Source organism: Phascolarctos cinereus, unplaced genomic scaffold (assembly GCF_003287225.1).
Source record: "Phascolarctos cinereus isolate Bilbo 61053 unplaced genomic scaffold, phaCin_HiC Scaffold_3;HRSCAF=262, whole genome shotgun sequence".
NCBI lineage: Eukaryota > Metazoa > Chordata > Mammalia > Diprotodontia > Phascolarctidae > Phascolarctos > Phascolarctos cinereus.
In genome coordinates, this window is record NW_027555736.1 from 70,985,003 (window position 1) to 70,998,623 (window position 13,621).

Consider the following 13,621-nt stretch of genomic DNA (forward strand, 5'->3'; position numbering starts at 1 on the left):
ACTGGTTCACATGACAAAATAGGAAAATGATAAATGTTGGAGAAGATGTGGAAAACTGGAACACTAATGCATTGTTGGTGGAAGTGTAAACTGATCCAACCATTCTGGAGAGCAATTTGGAACCATGCCCAAAGGGCTATAAAATTGTGCCTACCCTTTGACCCAACAATACCACTTCTAGGTCTGTATCCCAAAAAGATCACATAAAAAAGAAATTTATATTTTGCAAATGTCTTCTGAGCTAATGAAAACAATCATGAAAGAAACCCAAGGGCAAAAGCTTTAAAATATATTTCCTTATTTCTTGTTTTTCATAACATATGTATTAAGTATAAAATATTATAACTAATACAATTTATGCCACTTTTAGTTGCCTTCTTTGCTTCATTTTGGAATACTTTTACTCCCTCTCTATATATTCCTATTGGCTCCAAGAGTCTTAGAAGACAAACTGGTAATCCACACAGTGACATCACAGAAAAAATACTAGTGTATAAAACTTTTAAAAGATGAACAGGGTGCTTATCATAATGATTCTAATAAGCTCAAATACAAATTGCCTAAACTCTTAACAAAATATCATTTTCCTAACCACAGTACGGTATAATAAAAAACATAATGGATTTAGGATCACAGAACTTGGATTCAAATCCTAGCTATGGGATGACCTGTGTGACTATGGACAAGGCATTGAACTTCTCTGGGTTTCATGCGTAAAACACGGAAGCTTGGCTAGAAGATATGTAAAGCCCCTTTCAGCTCAAAAACCTACAATTTTAGGATGCCAGCATCTTCCAAAAGTTCAGAATACATTAGCTGTAAACATAGTGGATATAATAAATCGTTTCTGAATGAACAAATGCATAAGAGAATTAATAAAACTATATGGATTCATGACTGATTAGTAGGCAATCAAAATTATATAAAATTTATCTTGATTTACAGCCATGCAAAGAAATGAGGAAAAATTATTAATTTGCAGTAGCATACCAAAGTAGATGTTGTTACCGTATGAGCAAGCAGTGTATTTGATCAACTAGGATAGCTGAAAATTATGGAACACAGAAGAAGCAAATTGTGACACTTTTCAGCTGCTTACAGTGATTACTACACTACAAACATACTTTACCTTATCCCAGAAGTCGACCAAAGCTGTAAAGTCCCACTTCTTGGCATATGCAACATTATATTTCAATATAGCTTCCTACAGAAAAAGTATAAACAAAATCTAAGTTACTGATTGGTAGAGAATAGTTGTACAATTAACATATCTACTAAGAGATTATCTACTTAGTGGATCACCACCTAGAAATGCCTTAGTTCTAGACAAGTTTCCCCCATCACCTAGCTGTTATATAATCATACATCAATAGATATACACAGAGAAAATACACATTCATTTTAAAATGAGCTTATGACAAATGTAATTAAGAAAGTTAATCAACTGTAGGTTGTGGAGAGAGAATGGGACAGGAAGATATATAATGTATTCAATCCCAATAAATAATCCATATGTCGAAGAGTCTAATCAAGAAATTTTTTTCTGAGATTTCACCCCATATCCAGCAAATCGATAAAGATGATAAGAGACAGGATTAGTTAATGTTGGAAGGGTTGTGGAAAAAACAGAATACCAATGCACTGTTGGTGGAGCTGTGAATTAATACAATTCTAGAAAGCAATTTGGATTTATGCAAATAAAGTGACTAAATTGTCTATATACTTCGACCTAGAGATTCCATGGTTAAGCATGCACCCCAAGGACATCACTGATAAAAAGACCCAAAATATTTAAGGTGGTTTTTATGGTAGCAAAGAACTGGAAAAGCAGAGGCTCATCAATTGGACAATGGCTAAACAAACTGTGGTACATAAATGCAATGGATTGTTACTGTGTAGTAAGAAACAATGAATTTAATTAATACAGAGAAACACAAATGACTAATATGAACCAATGCAAACTAAAGAGGAAGGATGAAAACAATATGCATGACTACAACAACGCAAATGGAAGAACCACCACCGTAAAACAATCAAAAATGAATGTTACAAAATCATAAAAAATAAAAGTTGGCCTCAAAGAAGAGCTAAGGAAGGACACTTTTCCCTATTTCTTTGCAGAGATGGAGAGACATGGCTTATGCTGTCAATTGTTTTCAATTTCTTGACTGGTTTTATTCATTTTCCTTTAAAATTTGTTTTAAAAATACAATATGCCTGTGACAAATGGAAATATGAAATTTAATCAGTAGGTGACTGGAGGATGGAACAAGGAAATACGTAATGTATTCGATATCAATAAATAATTTTGCACTTACCTAGCATTTGGTACTTTCTGTTCAACTACTGCCCTCTATCAGAGTCTCATCAAGGAATTTGTTATATCTAAGCTTTCACCTCACATCCAGCAAATTTGCAAAGACAAAAGATGGTTAGGAATGGCTACTGGTAGCCAGGCACAGCATTAAGCTATTGGTGGACATGTGAACTGGTCCAACCACTCTGCAAAGCAATTTGGAATTACATTAAGAAAGGACCAAAAAAGTCCATACCCTATGGGCCAGAGATGCCACTCCTAGAAAGCTATAATCAAAGGAAGAAAGATCCCAAATACATAAAAATAATTTTGGCAGGAAAGAATAGGAAGCAAAGCAGATGCTCAGCAATCGTAGAATGGACAAATGAAGAAAGCTAAATAATACAACAGAATAATATCACTGCAGGAAGAATTCATAGAAGCATGTGAGACTTACATGAATTGATACAAAGTAAATAAATAGAACCAGGAAACCAACATACACAATGATAATGATGAAAATGGAAAGAACAACGATAAAAAGAAACTAAATGATATTTAATTGTAAGAAATAAGACTGTCCCTAAAAGAGATGAGAAAATGAACCTCATTCCCTTCTTTGCAAAGGTAAGGGATTATGGATATCATACAGTGACTATGTACTGTTAATTCACGTTGGCTAATTTTTCTGAATTGCTTTTTCCCTCCTCCTCTCTTTTTTCATGCTTTGGTACAAGGGATGGGATAGGCTGGCAGTGGAGAAATAGATTCAGAAATAGTAACCTAAAACAATAATTTTGAACAGACTATTTTCAGGCCAAAAAAAATTTATATTAAGGAGTACTGAATTTACTTGAAGGCCCCCAAGCACACTGGATGAATTCTCAGTGGCAAATATGGGAAGATATAGACAATAATTCCAGAGGATGAACAGAAATAGCTAGGTTATGATATGCATGATCCGAAAATACAATTGAATCAATGAGATCAAAATTCTATTTGATACAGATGACTATGCCATCTACTGGTGTACTTGTTTAACAATTCAGAAAGACAATTGTCTATTCTAGTCTATATTATTCTTGTATATAGCCTCCAATTTCCTCGTCATTAAGTATCTTCTTTTTTATTTTCTACCATACTGCTATATAATTTTCCCAGCAAATTTTGTCAATGATTCCCTTTCACAATAGCTGGACTCTTGAATGTTTATCAAATTATAATATTGCTTCTATATGTTGCAAACCTACTCAGTCCCACTGATCAATTGGTTCCTTAAGCAGTACCAAAATGGATGATTTTGATTACATGAAATGTAAAAGTTTTTGCACAAAATAAAATAAAAATTAAAAAGGAAACAACTGGGGAAAAAAATCTTTGCAGCAAGTGTCTTTGATAATTGATCTAATTTCCAAGATACATAAGGAATTTGTTCAAATTCATAATTTAAAAAAAGAGCTACTCTCCAATTAGTGAATGGTCTAAGAGTATGAACAGACAATCTCAAGGGAAGAAATGAAGACTATTCATAGTCATATAAAAAATGCTCAAAATTACTACTAATTGGAGAAATAAAATTAAAGCAAATCTAAAATTCTATCACCATTAGTGGCAAGGATGACAAAAATATAAATGATAAATGTTGAGGCTATGGGAAAACAGGCACACTGACATTGGTAAACCTATGAATGGGTACAACCATTCTGGAAAGAAATTTTGAATTATCTACAAAAAGTTTTTAAACAGTGCACATCCTTTGACAGCTCTTTTTGCAGGAGCAAAAAACTGGAAACTAAAAGGCTGTCCAACAATTAAAGAATGGCTGAATAAGCTGTTGTATGTGAATGTAATTGAATACATGCTGTAACGATGCTCTAAGAAATGAGAAAATAAACAATTTCAAAAAAGACAAGGAAAGACAAATATGAACTGACATAGGGTGAAAACAAACCACTATGAAAGTGGATGACCACTCATAATTCCAGAGGATTAATATGAAACACACTAGGTGCAGAATACACACTCCACAGTCTTTGGGTGAATTTGTTTTGCTTGACTATGTATTAAATATACGAGAAATGTGCTTTTTTTTTTAAACGGCATTAGGGGAGGGGAGAAGAAAAAATAGATTTTTTTTTTATAAATAAGGTGGGGGGGGAGAACCTAACAGATGTGAAATGTTGCAGCAACTTTCACTAGATTGTTGTATTATTAGTTTTACTTTGTTACTTTATGTTGTTACAAGAGACCTCCCATAGAGCAGGAGTAATTGGAAATTCCTAAAATCTTTCTCATTATTTGGGCAGTTAGAAGGAGTATACGTAAAAGAGGGCCCAGGTACGAGCTGAATATGATGGGATGGTATATAAATATAAAATAAGAGGTGAGAAAAAAAGAACATACTGGGAAAAGGGAAAAGAGAGAGGTAGAAGGGGATAAATTATCTGACATAAGTGAGGTACAAAAGAGCTTTGACTGTGGAAGGGAAGATGGAGGAGGTGGGGGACAGCACTTGAACCCTACTCTGATCAGAACTGGCTCAAAGAGGAAATAACATACATACTCAGTTGGGTATAAACATTTATCTTACCCTACAGAAAAGCAGAAAGGGAAGTGGATAAGAGAAGGAAGGTAGGGGTGATAGAAGGGAAGGCAAACTGGGGGAGGCAGTACTCAGAAGCAAAACACTTATGAGAATGGACAGAATAAAAGGAGAAAGACAGTAGGATAAACAGGGGGGAAAATAGGATGGAGGGAAATACACAGTTAATAATCATCTACAAAAAAAATTTACAGCAAGTTTCTCTGGTAAAGGCCTCATTTCTCAAAGATATAGGGAACTGAATCAGATTTATAAAAAGAAGACCCATTCCCCAATTGATAAATGGTCAAAGGATATGAATAGGCAGTTTTCAGACGACGTAACTGAAGGTATTTATAGTCATATCAAGAATCATTATTGATTAGAAAAATGCAAATTAAAACAACTCTGAGGTACGATCCCACACTTATCAGATTGGCTAATATGACAGAAAAGGAAAATGACAAATGGTAGAGAGAATGTGGGAAAAAAGACATTAATATATTATTGGTGGAGCTTAGAACTGATTCAACCATTCCATAGAGCAATTTGAACTATGCCCAAAGGGCTATAAAATCATGCATACCCTTTGACCCAGCAATACCACTACTAGGTCTGTATCCTAAAGAGATAAAAAAACAAAAAGGAAAAGGACCTATCTGCACAAAAAAATTTACAGCAGTTGTTTTTGTGCTAGCAAAGAATTGGAAATTGAGGGGATGCCCATCAATTAGGGAATGGCCGAACAAGTTGTGGTATGATTGTGATGGAATGTTGTACTATAAGAAATGATATGGGGCAGCTAGGTAGCGCAGTGGATAGAGCCCGGCCCTGAAGTCAGGAGGACCTGAGTTCAAATTCGGACTCAGATCAAACACTTGACACTTACTAGCTGTGTGACCCTGGGGCAAGTCACTTAACCCCAACTGCCCCCCACAAAAAAAATTGATGAGAAGGATACTCTCAGAAAAACCTGGGAAAACTTACATGAACTGATGCAAAATGAAATTAGTAGAACCAGGAACACATTACACGCAGTAACAGCAATACTGTATGATGATCAACTATAAATGATTTAGCTTTTCTCAGCAATACAATGATCAAAGACAATTCCAAAAGACTTATGATTAAAAAATGCTACCCATCTCAAGAAAAATGGATGATGGGAGTTCGAATGCAGATCAAATTATACTTTTTTTTTTACTTTATTTTTCTTGGGGAGGGGTTTTTAGTCTGCATTTTCTATCACATAATATGGAAATGTTTTGCATGACTGCACATGTATAATCTATATCTAATTGCTTGCCTTCTCAATGAAGGGGGAGGGGAGGGAGAGAATTTGGAACTCAAAATTTTTAAAAATGAATGTTAAAAATTGTTTTTACATTTAATTGGGGGAAAAATAAAATATTAAATATATTTTATTAAAAAAAGAAACACAACTAGAGGTACTCGTAATGTTACATGCTAAGAAAGTATCTGTATGTTGTCATTTTTCTCATCACATTTAAATGGGAGGTCTATAGTAAATGTGAAATTACTTTTAAATTTTGTTTTCTTTTTTTTCTTTTATCTCTAGGCTCTCATTTTTGGACCTGATTTATACTATCAACAAACTCTCATACTATTATTTCATTTAAAGGAACAGTGATCAATGACAAGCATCATTGAAAATAGTTTGTGATTCCTCGAGAGCTCTTCTAGGAATTAGCAAAATTCAAAATAACAACAACAATTGCTAGCATTTCTATGTATACCTATGCGCTAGGCACTATGCTAAAGTATTTGATATTATTTCATTTGATCCACATAGCCAACCTGGGAAGTAGGTGCTATTATTTGTCCTCATTTTATAGTTAAGGAAACTGAGTTTGAGGAAGCCGAGTTACTAATCTATATTCAATCTCACTCTCTTGGGCTATGTATGTGGTTACTCACAAAGGAGTACATGTAAAATCTTTTTAAAATTATAACTTAGTAAGGAGCTCTTTCTGCTCAGAACCCATAATAAATACTCTAGTTCCAAAGAAGAAAGACTCCCAGTCTATGTAATTACTGGCCATATGATTTCTAAAAACAAAACAAAATTTTATTCAACTGCTGAGGTCACCATCCTTCACGTGCAGACATATTTTTGAGATTTCCATGAGTCTGGTTATTTCAACCTGATGCTGAATGTTACATAATGAGTATTTATCATCATGCTCACTAACAGGGGTTTGGTTTTCCCATAGCTCCTTTAGTATAAAGAAGAAAATGAGTGGATTTCTTTGTTATGCTGAATCTAAATTCAGTGAAAGGAAGGAAGGGAAGGAGGGAAGGAGAGAAGGAAGAAGGCATCTGTGCCAGGTGAATTGTACTAAATATTCTACAAATACAATGACCCTGTGAGGTAGATATTATTATTTATCCCCATTTCACAGTTTAGGAAATTGAGGCTGACAAAGGTTAAGTGATTTACCCAGGGTCACACAACTATTAAGTGTCTAAGGGTAGATTTGAATAGCTTTTTCTTGACTCCAGCCCAGTGCTCTATTCACTGTGCTATGTAAACACATAACATCTTCCTAATTTACCACAATGAATCAAATTATCATTGAGGGGGCAAGTCATCTACGTATGTCTTAAAATTTTAATATAAGATTTAAAATGTATTTATGATATAAAAATAATTTTAATATAATGCCCAATACCTCAAAATTATAATGGCATAAGAATCTCAAGTAATAAAATTTTAAAACTGTACTATGATGAAAATGTATTTTTTTTCCTACAAGGATGTATAATTTCATCAGTGTGGTCACTTACTTTTACTAACAGTCTGCAACCCCTCTACCATTTAGTTAAAAAGTTGTATTGAGTGTCTGTGGCTAAAAAATTCATCAAACTGAGTCTACCATTCTGACTCTCTCTGAACTCAGCTTGTTTGGCCTTGCTGACAACAAATATACATATGGTCAGCCCATCATCAGTCCCATGTTCAAAGTGCTCCCAGCTTGAAAGGATTTACCAGAGCTTACACTCTGTATACCCTTCAAGAGAGTCCAGCATCACAGACACACTACACTGATGATGTAAAGTGAGACTAGTGGATATTCAATACTTCAGCACAAAATCATTTTTAGGATAGAAAAACAACATATAATAGTACACTAAGCTGTAAACTGCTTAAAGAGATATCAAAGAATACCTGGTAAAAAGCTATGAAAACCAAGGGAAAAAAATCCATAAGAAAGTTTGATTCTTCTGTCTCAAAAAGAAAAATGGGACTTAGGATAATATAATAGAATCCTGAAAGTCAAAAGAAGCCTTGGAAGTCAAAGGACTTAGAGCTGGAAGCAATCTTAAAGATCATCTAGTTTAATCTCCTCATTTTACAGATCAATCCATAGGCATTTGTTACATGCCTACTTTGTGCCAGTCACAGTGCTAGCTTCTGGGGATCCAAAGACAAAAAATAAAGAGGGTGGAGCTGCAGCAGTATCTTAAAGGAAGTAAATGCTAACAGGAGGAGGGAATCAATGCCAGGCATCAAGGATTCCCTGTGCAAAGACACTAAGACAGAAGATGTAGGGCCATGTATGAGGATCAGAGGGAAAGCTAGTTTGGCTGTACTACAGAGCACAGGAAAGAGAGTAATATATGATGAGACTGGAATGATAGAATGGTGCCCAATTTGTATTTTATCCTAAAGAGAAGAGGGAGCCACTGGAGTTGTTTAAATAGAGCAATGATGTGGATATATCTGTGTTTAAGGAAAGTCCCTTTGGCAGCTACGTGAATGATGATTTGGATTGGGGAGAAACCTGAGTCAGGGAGACCAATTAGGAGATTATTGCAATAGTCCAGAGAAGAATTAATAAGGGTCTGAAACGAAGATGGTGGCCGAGTGAACAGAGAGAAGAGATTGGATACAAGAAATATTGTGGAGGTAGAAATGGTAAGATATGGCAGATATTAAAGCAAACAAGGTCAGAGGTGAAATCATTAGTCTATTATCACATAAGTAGCACAGGTTGGGATGTGAGCCAGGTTTTTGGACTCAAAACCTAGCACTCTTTCAATGTCACCACAAAGGCATTTAGTCTAATTTTCTACCCAATAAATTAGTCCCTTCTACTATTTCCTCAACCATGTATTCTCAGTCTGAGCACCAACAGTAACAAAGAATTCATTAAATCAACACAGTAGCCTGTTCCATTGTTGGACAGTTTTTTTGAAAATTCTTCCTTAGACTGAGAGGAAATCTGCCCCCTTTTAATTTCCAAACTGATCCTGTTTCCACTCCCTTGAGTCCAGCCCAATGACAGCCCTTTAAACTATTCGAAGACAACGATTATGTTCTCTCTAAGTGAAACAATCCTCAATTTCTTCAACAGATCATCCTTTGTCACAACTTCAAGGAACCTCACCTCAAAACATAAATCTGGCACCATTCTATAATAATCAGACTCCCTCTGGACACACTTCATTTGTCAATGTCTTTCTCAAAATGTGGTATCGAAAGCTGAACATTAAACTCCAGGCATGTCCTAATAAAGAGAGCTGGACTCTCAATTCAAACTTATGTGCAAGACCCAAAGATCCAATACAGACACTGCCTTCAGAAGCTTATAAATCAAGGTGTTCAAAGAGGGGAAAGGGACATAGAAAAATAACTATGATACAGGGAAAACTGTTACGAGTACAAAGAAGTCAAAGCAGCCTGTCCATCTTTATCTATCCTCCTTGTTTTTAATACTGTTATGTAGTGATTAAAAGGATACATATCCAAAAATGGAAGGACTATCACAAAGAATGAGTGACACATATCTTTAAGAACAATGCTGAGGAGTTAAGAACAATAGGAAAGAGAAACATCTGTAACTTCAATGAAGAGTGCAATATTAACACAGCACAAAGAGAAAGCGAGATACTCAATTTCCATTTGCTTCTGCCTTTTTTGTCAAGTAGAAGGATATTCAGATTGAGAATTACAGGACAAGAATAGGTAAGAAGGAATTCAAGCCTAAGGTGGGTGAGGCTACAGTAAGGAAGCCCTAGATGTCTCTGACAGGAGTTCAATGCAATCTGGCTCCGCTGAATTCTATCAATGGAAGAACATGCATACGTGATCCCTGTGCTGCAAGCCTCTCCCCACTCCAATTCATCTTCCTACACAATTGTCAAAGTGATTTTCCTTAAAAAAAAAAAAGACATCACCCCCCTCCTCAAACGACTTCCAGTTGCTCCCCACTGCCTCTACGATAAAACACAAAGTCCTCTGTTTGGCTTTTAAAGGCCATCACAACTGGTTCCATGAATCTTTCCGGCTTCATTATACATTATCCTCCTTCCAGCACTTGATAATCTAACCAAACTGGCGTTTTCACTGTTCTTCCCACATAGCATCCCACGGTATACCTTTGTGCCTGAGCACTGACAGGCTCTTAGAATACCCTTTCTCCTCACCTCTTCTGCACAGTCCCCCTTGTTCTTCAATACACAGCTCAAGCATCACCTTCTGTATGAAGCCCCTGCTGATTTTCCCAACTGCTAGTGTCCTCTCACCCTAACTATAACTTTAAACTATATAGATTTATTCTGTACATACTTTGAGCTACTAATGCTTCACCCTGCATGAAGACTTTTGGGACACCCTGTAGATGTCCATGTGGGCCCCCAACAGAAGAGAAGCTCCTTTGAGGATAAGAATCATTTGTTTTTTGTGTCCTTAGCATCTGACACATAGTAGGCACTTAATGAGGGCTTATGGATTGATTAGCTAAGTTTGAAGAGGCATGTCAAGCTCGAGTAGGTGACCGGATAATTCACGTTTTCAGCCAGAGAGATTCTTAAAGACCATCCACTAAGGTTTATAGAGAGCATGCAATCACCTACCCTGACAAAATCACAGGCCCCTGAGTGTCTTATCAGAGAACTAAGCTCCAACCGTCTCCATTACTACTGGAGATGAGAGAGTTTCCTTTAGTTGACTTAAGTCAGCAACAGTGACAAAACTAATGTTTAAAGAAACACCCTTCACTGCTTCCTGAAATTAATCTAACTAAAATACTATTCAATAAATTATTCTCGTATCCTGAATTCTTTGATAATGATCTCCATTATTGATGGAATTGTTCCTTTTAGAGGCAGCCTTTTACATCCCTTCATATCCCTGCTCATTTTAACAATATAACCACAAAGCACAAAGCGTGGAGGATCTCAGGTCTGAAAGTGACCTGAGGCAAATACCTTAACGACCATTTCATTTCTTTCTCCCTTTTCTTTCTCTCCAGGTAATGAAAAAAAAAAAGGAGAGAGAGAAAATCTAGAAATAAGGAAGAGGTGTTTCATAGAAACAACTCTGGAAGTAGATGATGCTGTTACCTAAGTCACTTACAATATGGTGTCAGGGCGCAGTGTAGAATGTGTCAGGATAAAAGGGAGAGAGCAGTCACCAACAACTCTATTAAAGAAAAGTATACACTAGATATACCTTCAAGTTTTGTGGACGGTTAAACTTGTTGAGCAGTGCTGTTTGAATGAGTTCCCACCGACTGCCTGCTGTTCGTTCGCCATTCTTTTAGGAAGAAAGAAAGGGAGGCTAATTAAAAAGGATGCCCAAGTTCCTTTACATCCTAGTTCTGAATGTGAGCCAAAGACATACACACACTTTTTATTCGTAAGCATACCTAAAAATTTCACCTCCTTTTCTTACCTCATCTTCTACAGGATACAAATTTTGTTCTGAGCAAGGCATTTTGACATGTTTATTATCCCATAAATCCCTATAATGTGTTGGAAAAGGTTTAGGGACTTCTCCGGCTTTCAAAAGATCTACCTGCAACAAAGAGAATATTCATCACGCAATGTGTACAAACATTTACCTACACTTCACAAAATGACCTAAAGAACATATTCAAAAGTGAACACTAAACAGTATAGACCATACTCTAAGCTTATTTAAAGGAAAGCCTTAAAACTATTTAGTATTTTTACATAAAACTCAGACTTATGAGGAAGTTGTTTTTAAATAAAAACCACTGAAGTACAGTGAAGAAATGAATCACAGAATCCTGGAGCTAATGGGGTTCTTAGAGATAATTTAATCCAACCCCTCAACTTAATGCATGAATTTCCTCTACAACAGTGGTACCAAACTCAAATAGAAACATACACAAGGGGTCCTTGTGGACCATACATACACAGACTCAGAAAATCACATTTTAACATTATTCATGTTCTGGTACTTTTATTTACTTCGTAAAATATTTCCCAGTTACATTTTAATCTGATTCAGTGCACATCTCCACTCTACAACATAACTGAAATGTACTTATACAGCCTAAAAGTAACAGGAAACTCACTACCTGACAAGATGTGTAGCTCTGGAGATTTCAAAGAAATTTCTGAAAAGTCATCAACTAAACTAAAAGCTTATCAACTACGAAAGACATCAAAAAAGTAAGTTTAAAGAACATGTTCTATATAATTTGAAAGGAAAGAACATGGACTGAGTTTCTAATATATCAGGTATTGTGTTTCATGCATTACATAATTTTTAAGATTCTTTCATTTCCAGCCCTACAAATATTTTATGACTTAAAAAAAATGTGTAGGGGCAGCTAGATGGTGCTTGGTCTTGGAATCAGGAGGACCTGAGTTCAAATTCAGTCTCAGACACTTAACACTTACTAGCTGTGTGACCCTAGGCGAGTCACTTAACCCCACTGCCTAGCAAAAAAAAAAAAAAGTGCACCTATGTGTAAGTTTGGTCATCACATGAGAAATAAAGTAACAGATGGGTATGTGAAAAAAGTATTATTTTCCTTGGAGAATTAAACATACATCACTAAAAACTATCTGGATATACAACCAGGTATACAAGCAAGTGCCTCGTTAACAGTACCATAGTTTTACAGGTAACATATTTAATGACTGCTGATGCTCCTAAGGAGAACTAAAAATAATTATACTAGATTTTACAAAATACTTCCTGAATAAGTTTTTGGGTTTTTTTTTAATTTAAGGGAAAAAATAATGAATACAATTGCGTTATATCATAATATCATGCATGCCAAAAGGAATCTAAATGAGGATATTCAGTTCAGCTTTGCTAGAAATATATTTAAATTAAGGGTTTCTACTTTTTCTTCTCTAAATTCAAAAGTTCAGGTTGAGTCGATAATCACCTTGCTTTTAAAAAAAAACAGCTGCCCTTTTAATCACCACATGTTATACTTAACCAGTGACTTCAACAGCTTCACACAATTATAACAAGAAAGACCACTTATGCATTGGTGTAACTTAACAATGAGGATATGGCTTAAGCAATTTTAATAAGCTCTTCAGAGTTTTCTCCCATTATAGGTAAGGTGACACACCCGAACAGTTACTGTATGATTGACAGAGTGTCTCAGGTGAGGAAGACGAACTCCACACGAAGGCATTCTTCTCAATTCCTCGATAGGAGTTCCAAGCCATTTCTTATCTGGGGAAACCTGAGGTGGAATGTATTTGGGGATCTTCCTGTCTGGTCTTTGGTGCTTAAATTCACATTGTTCTTTTCTAAAATCAAGAAAAACAAATTGTTACAAATTACTTCTAAAAGTTCTACAAATGAACAAATACAATCTGTGGGTCCAGAAACAAGCTCCAAAATTTAGGAGCCAGATGAAATTTAATCTGTATCAAATAATTACCTGGAATGATTCAAAAAGGTAGTTGACTGCTTACTATCTCAGGTAGAGGAGAAAACAAAT

General features: G+C 35.6%; 1 protein-coding gene across 1 annotated transcript in view; it reads right to left on the reverse strand.

The window, feature by feature from the left end:
- Window positions 1-13,621, reverse strand: part of PARG (poly(ADP-ribose) glycohydrolase) — a 117,101-nt gene that overhangs the window by 92,382 nt on the left and 11,098 nt on the right. Inside the window, 4 exon segments of the mRNA XM_020996785.2 lie at window positions 1,130-1,204; window positions 11,356-11,439; window positions 11,578-11,700; window positions 13,244-13,427. Coding sequence (XP_020852444.1) covers window positions 1,130-1,204; window positions 11,356-11,439; window positions 11,578-11,700; window positions 13,244-13,427 — 466 coding nt within the window.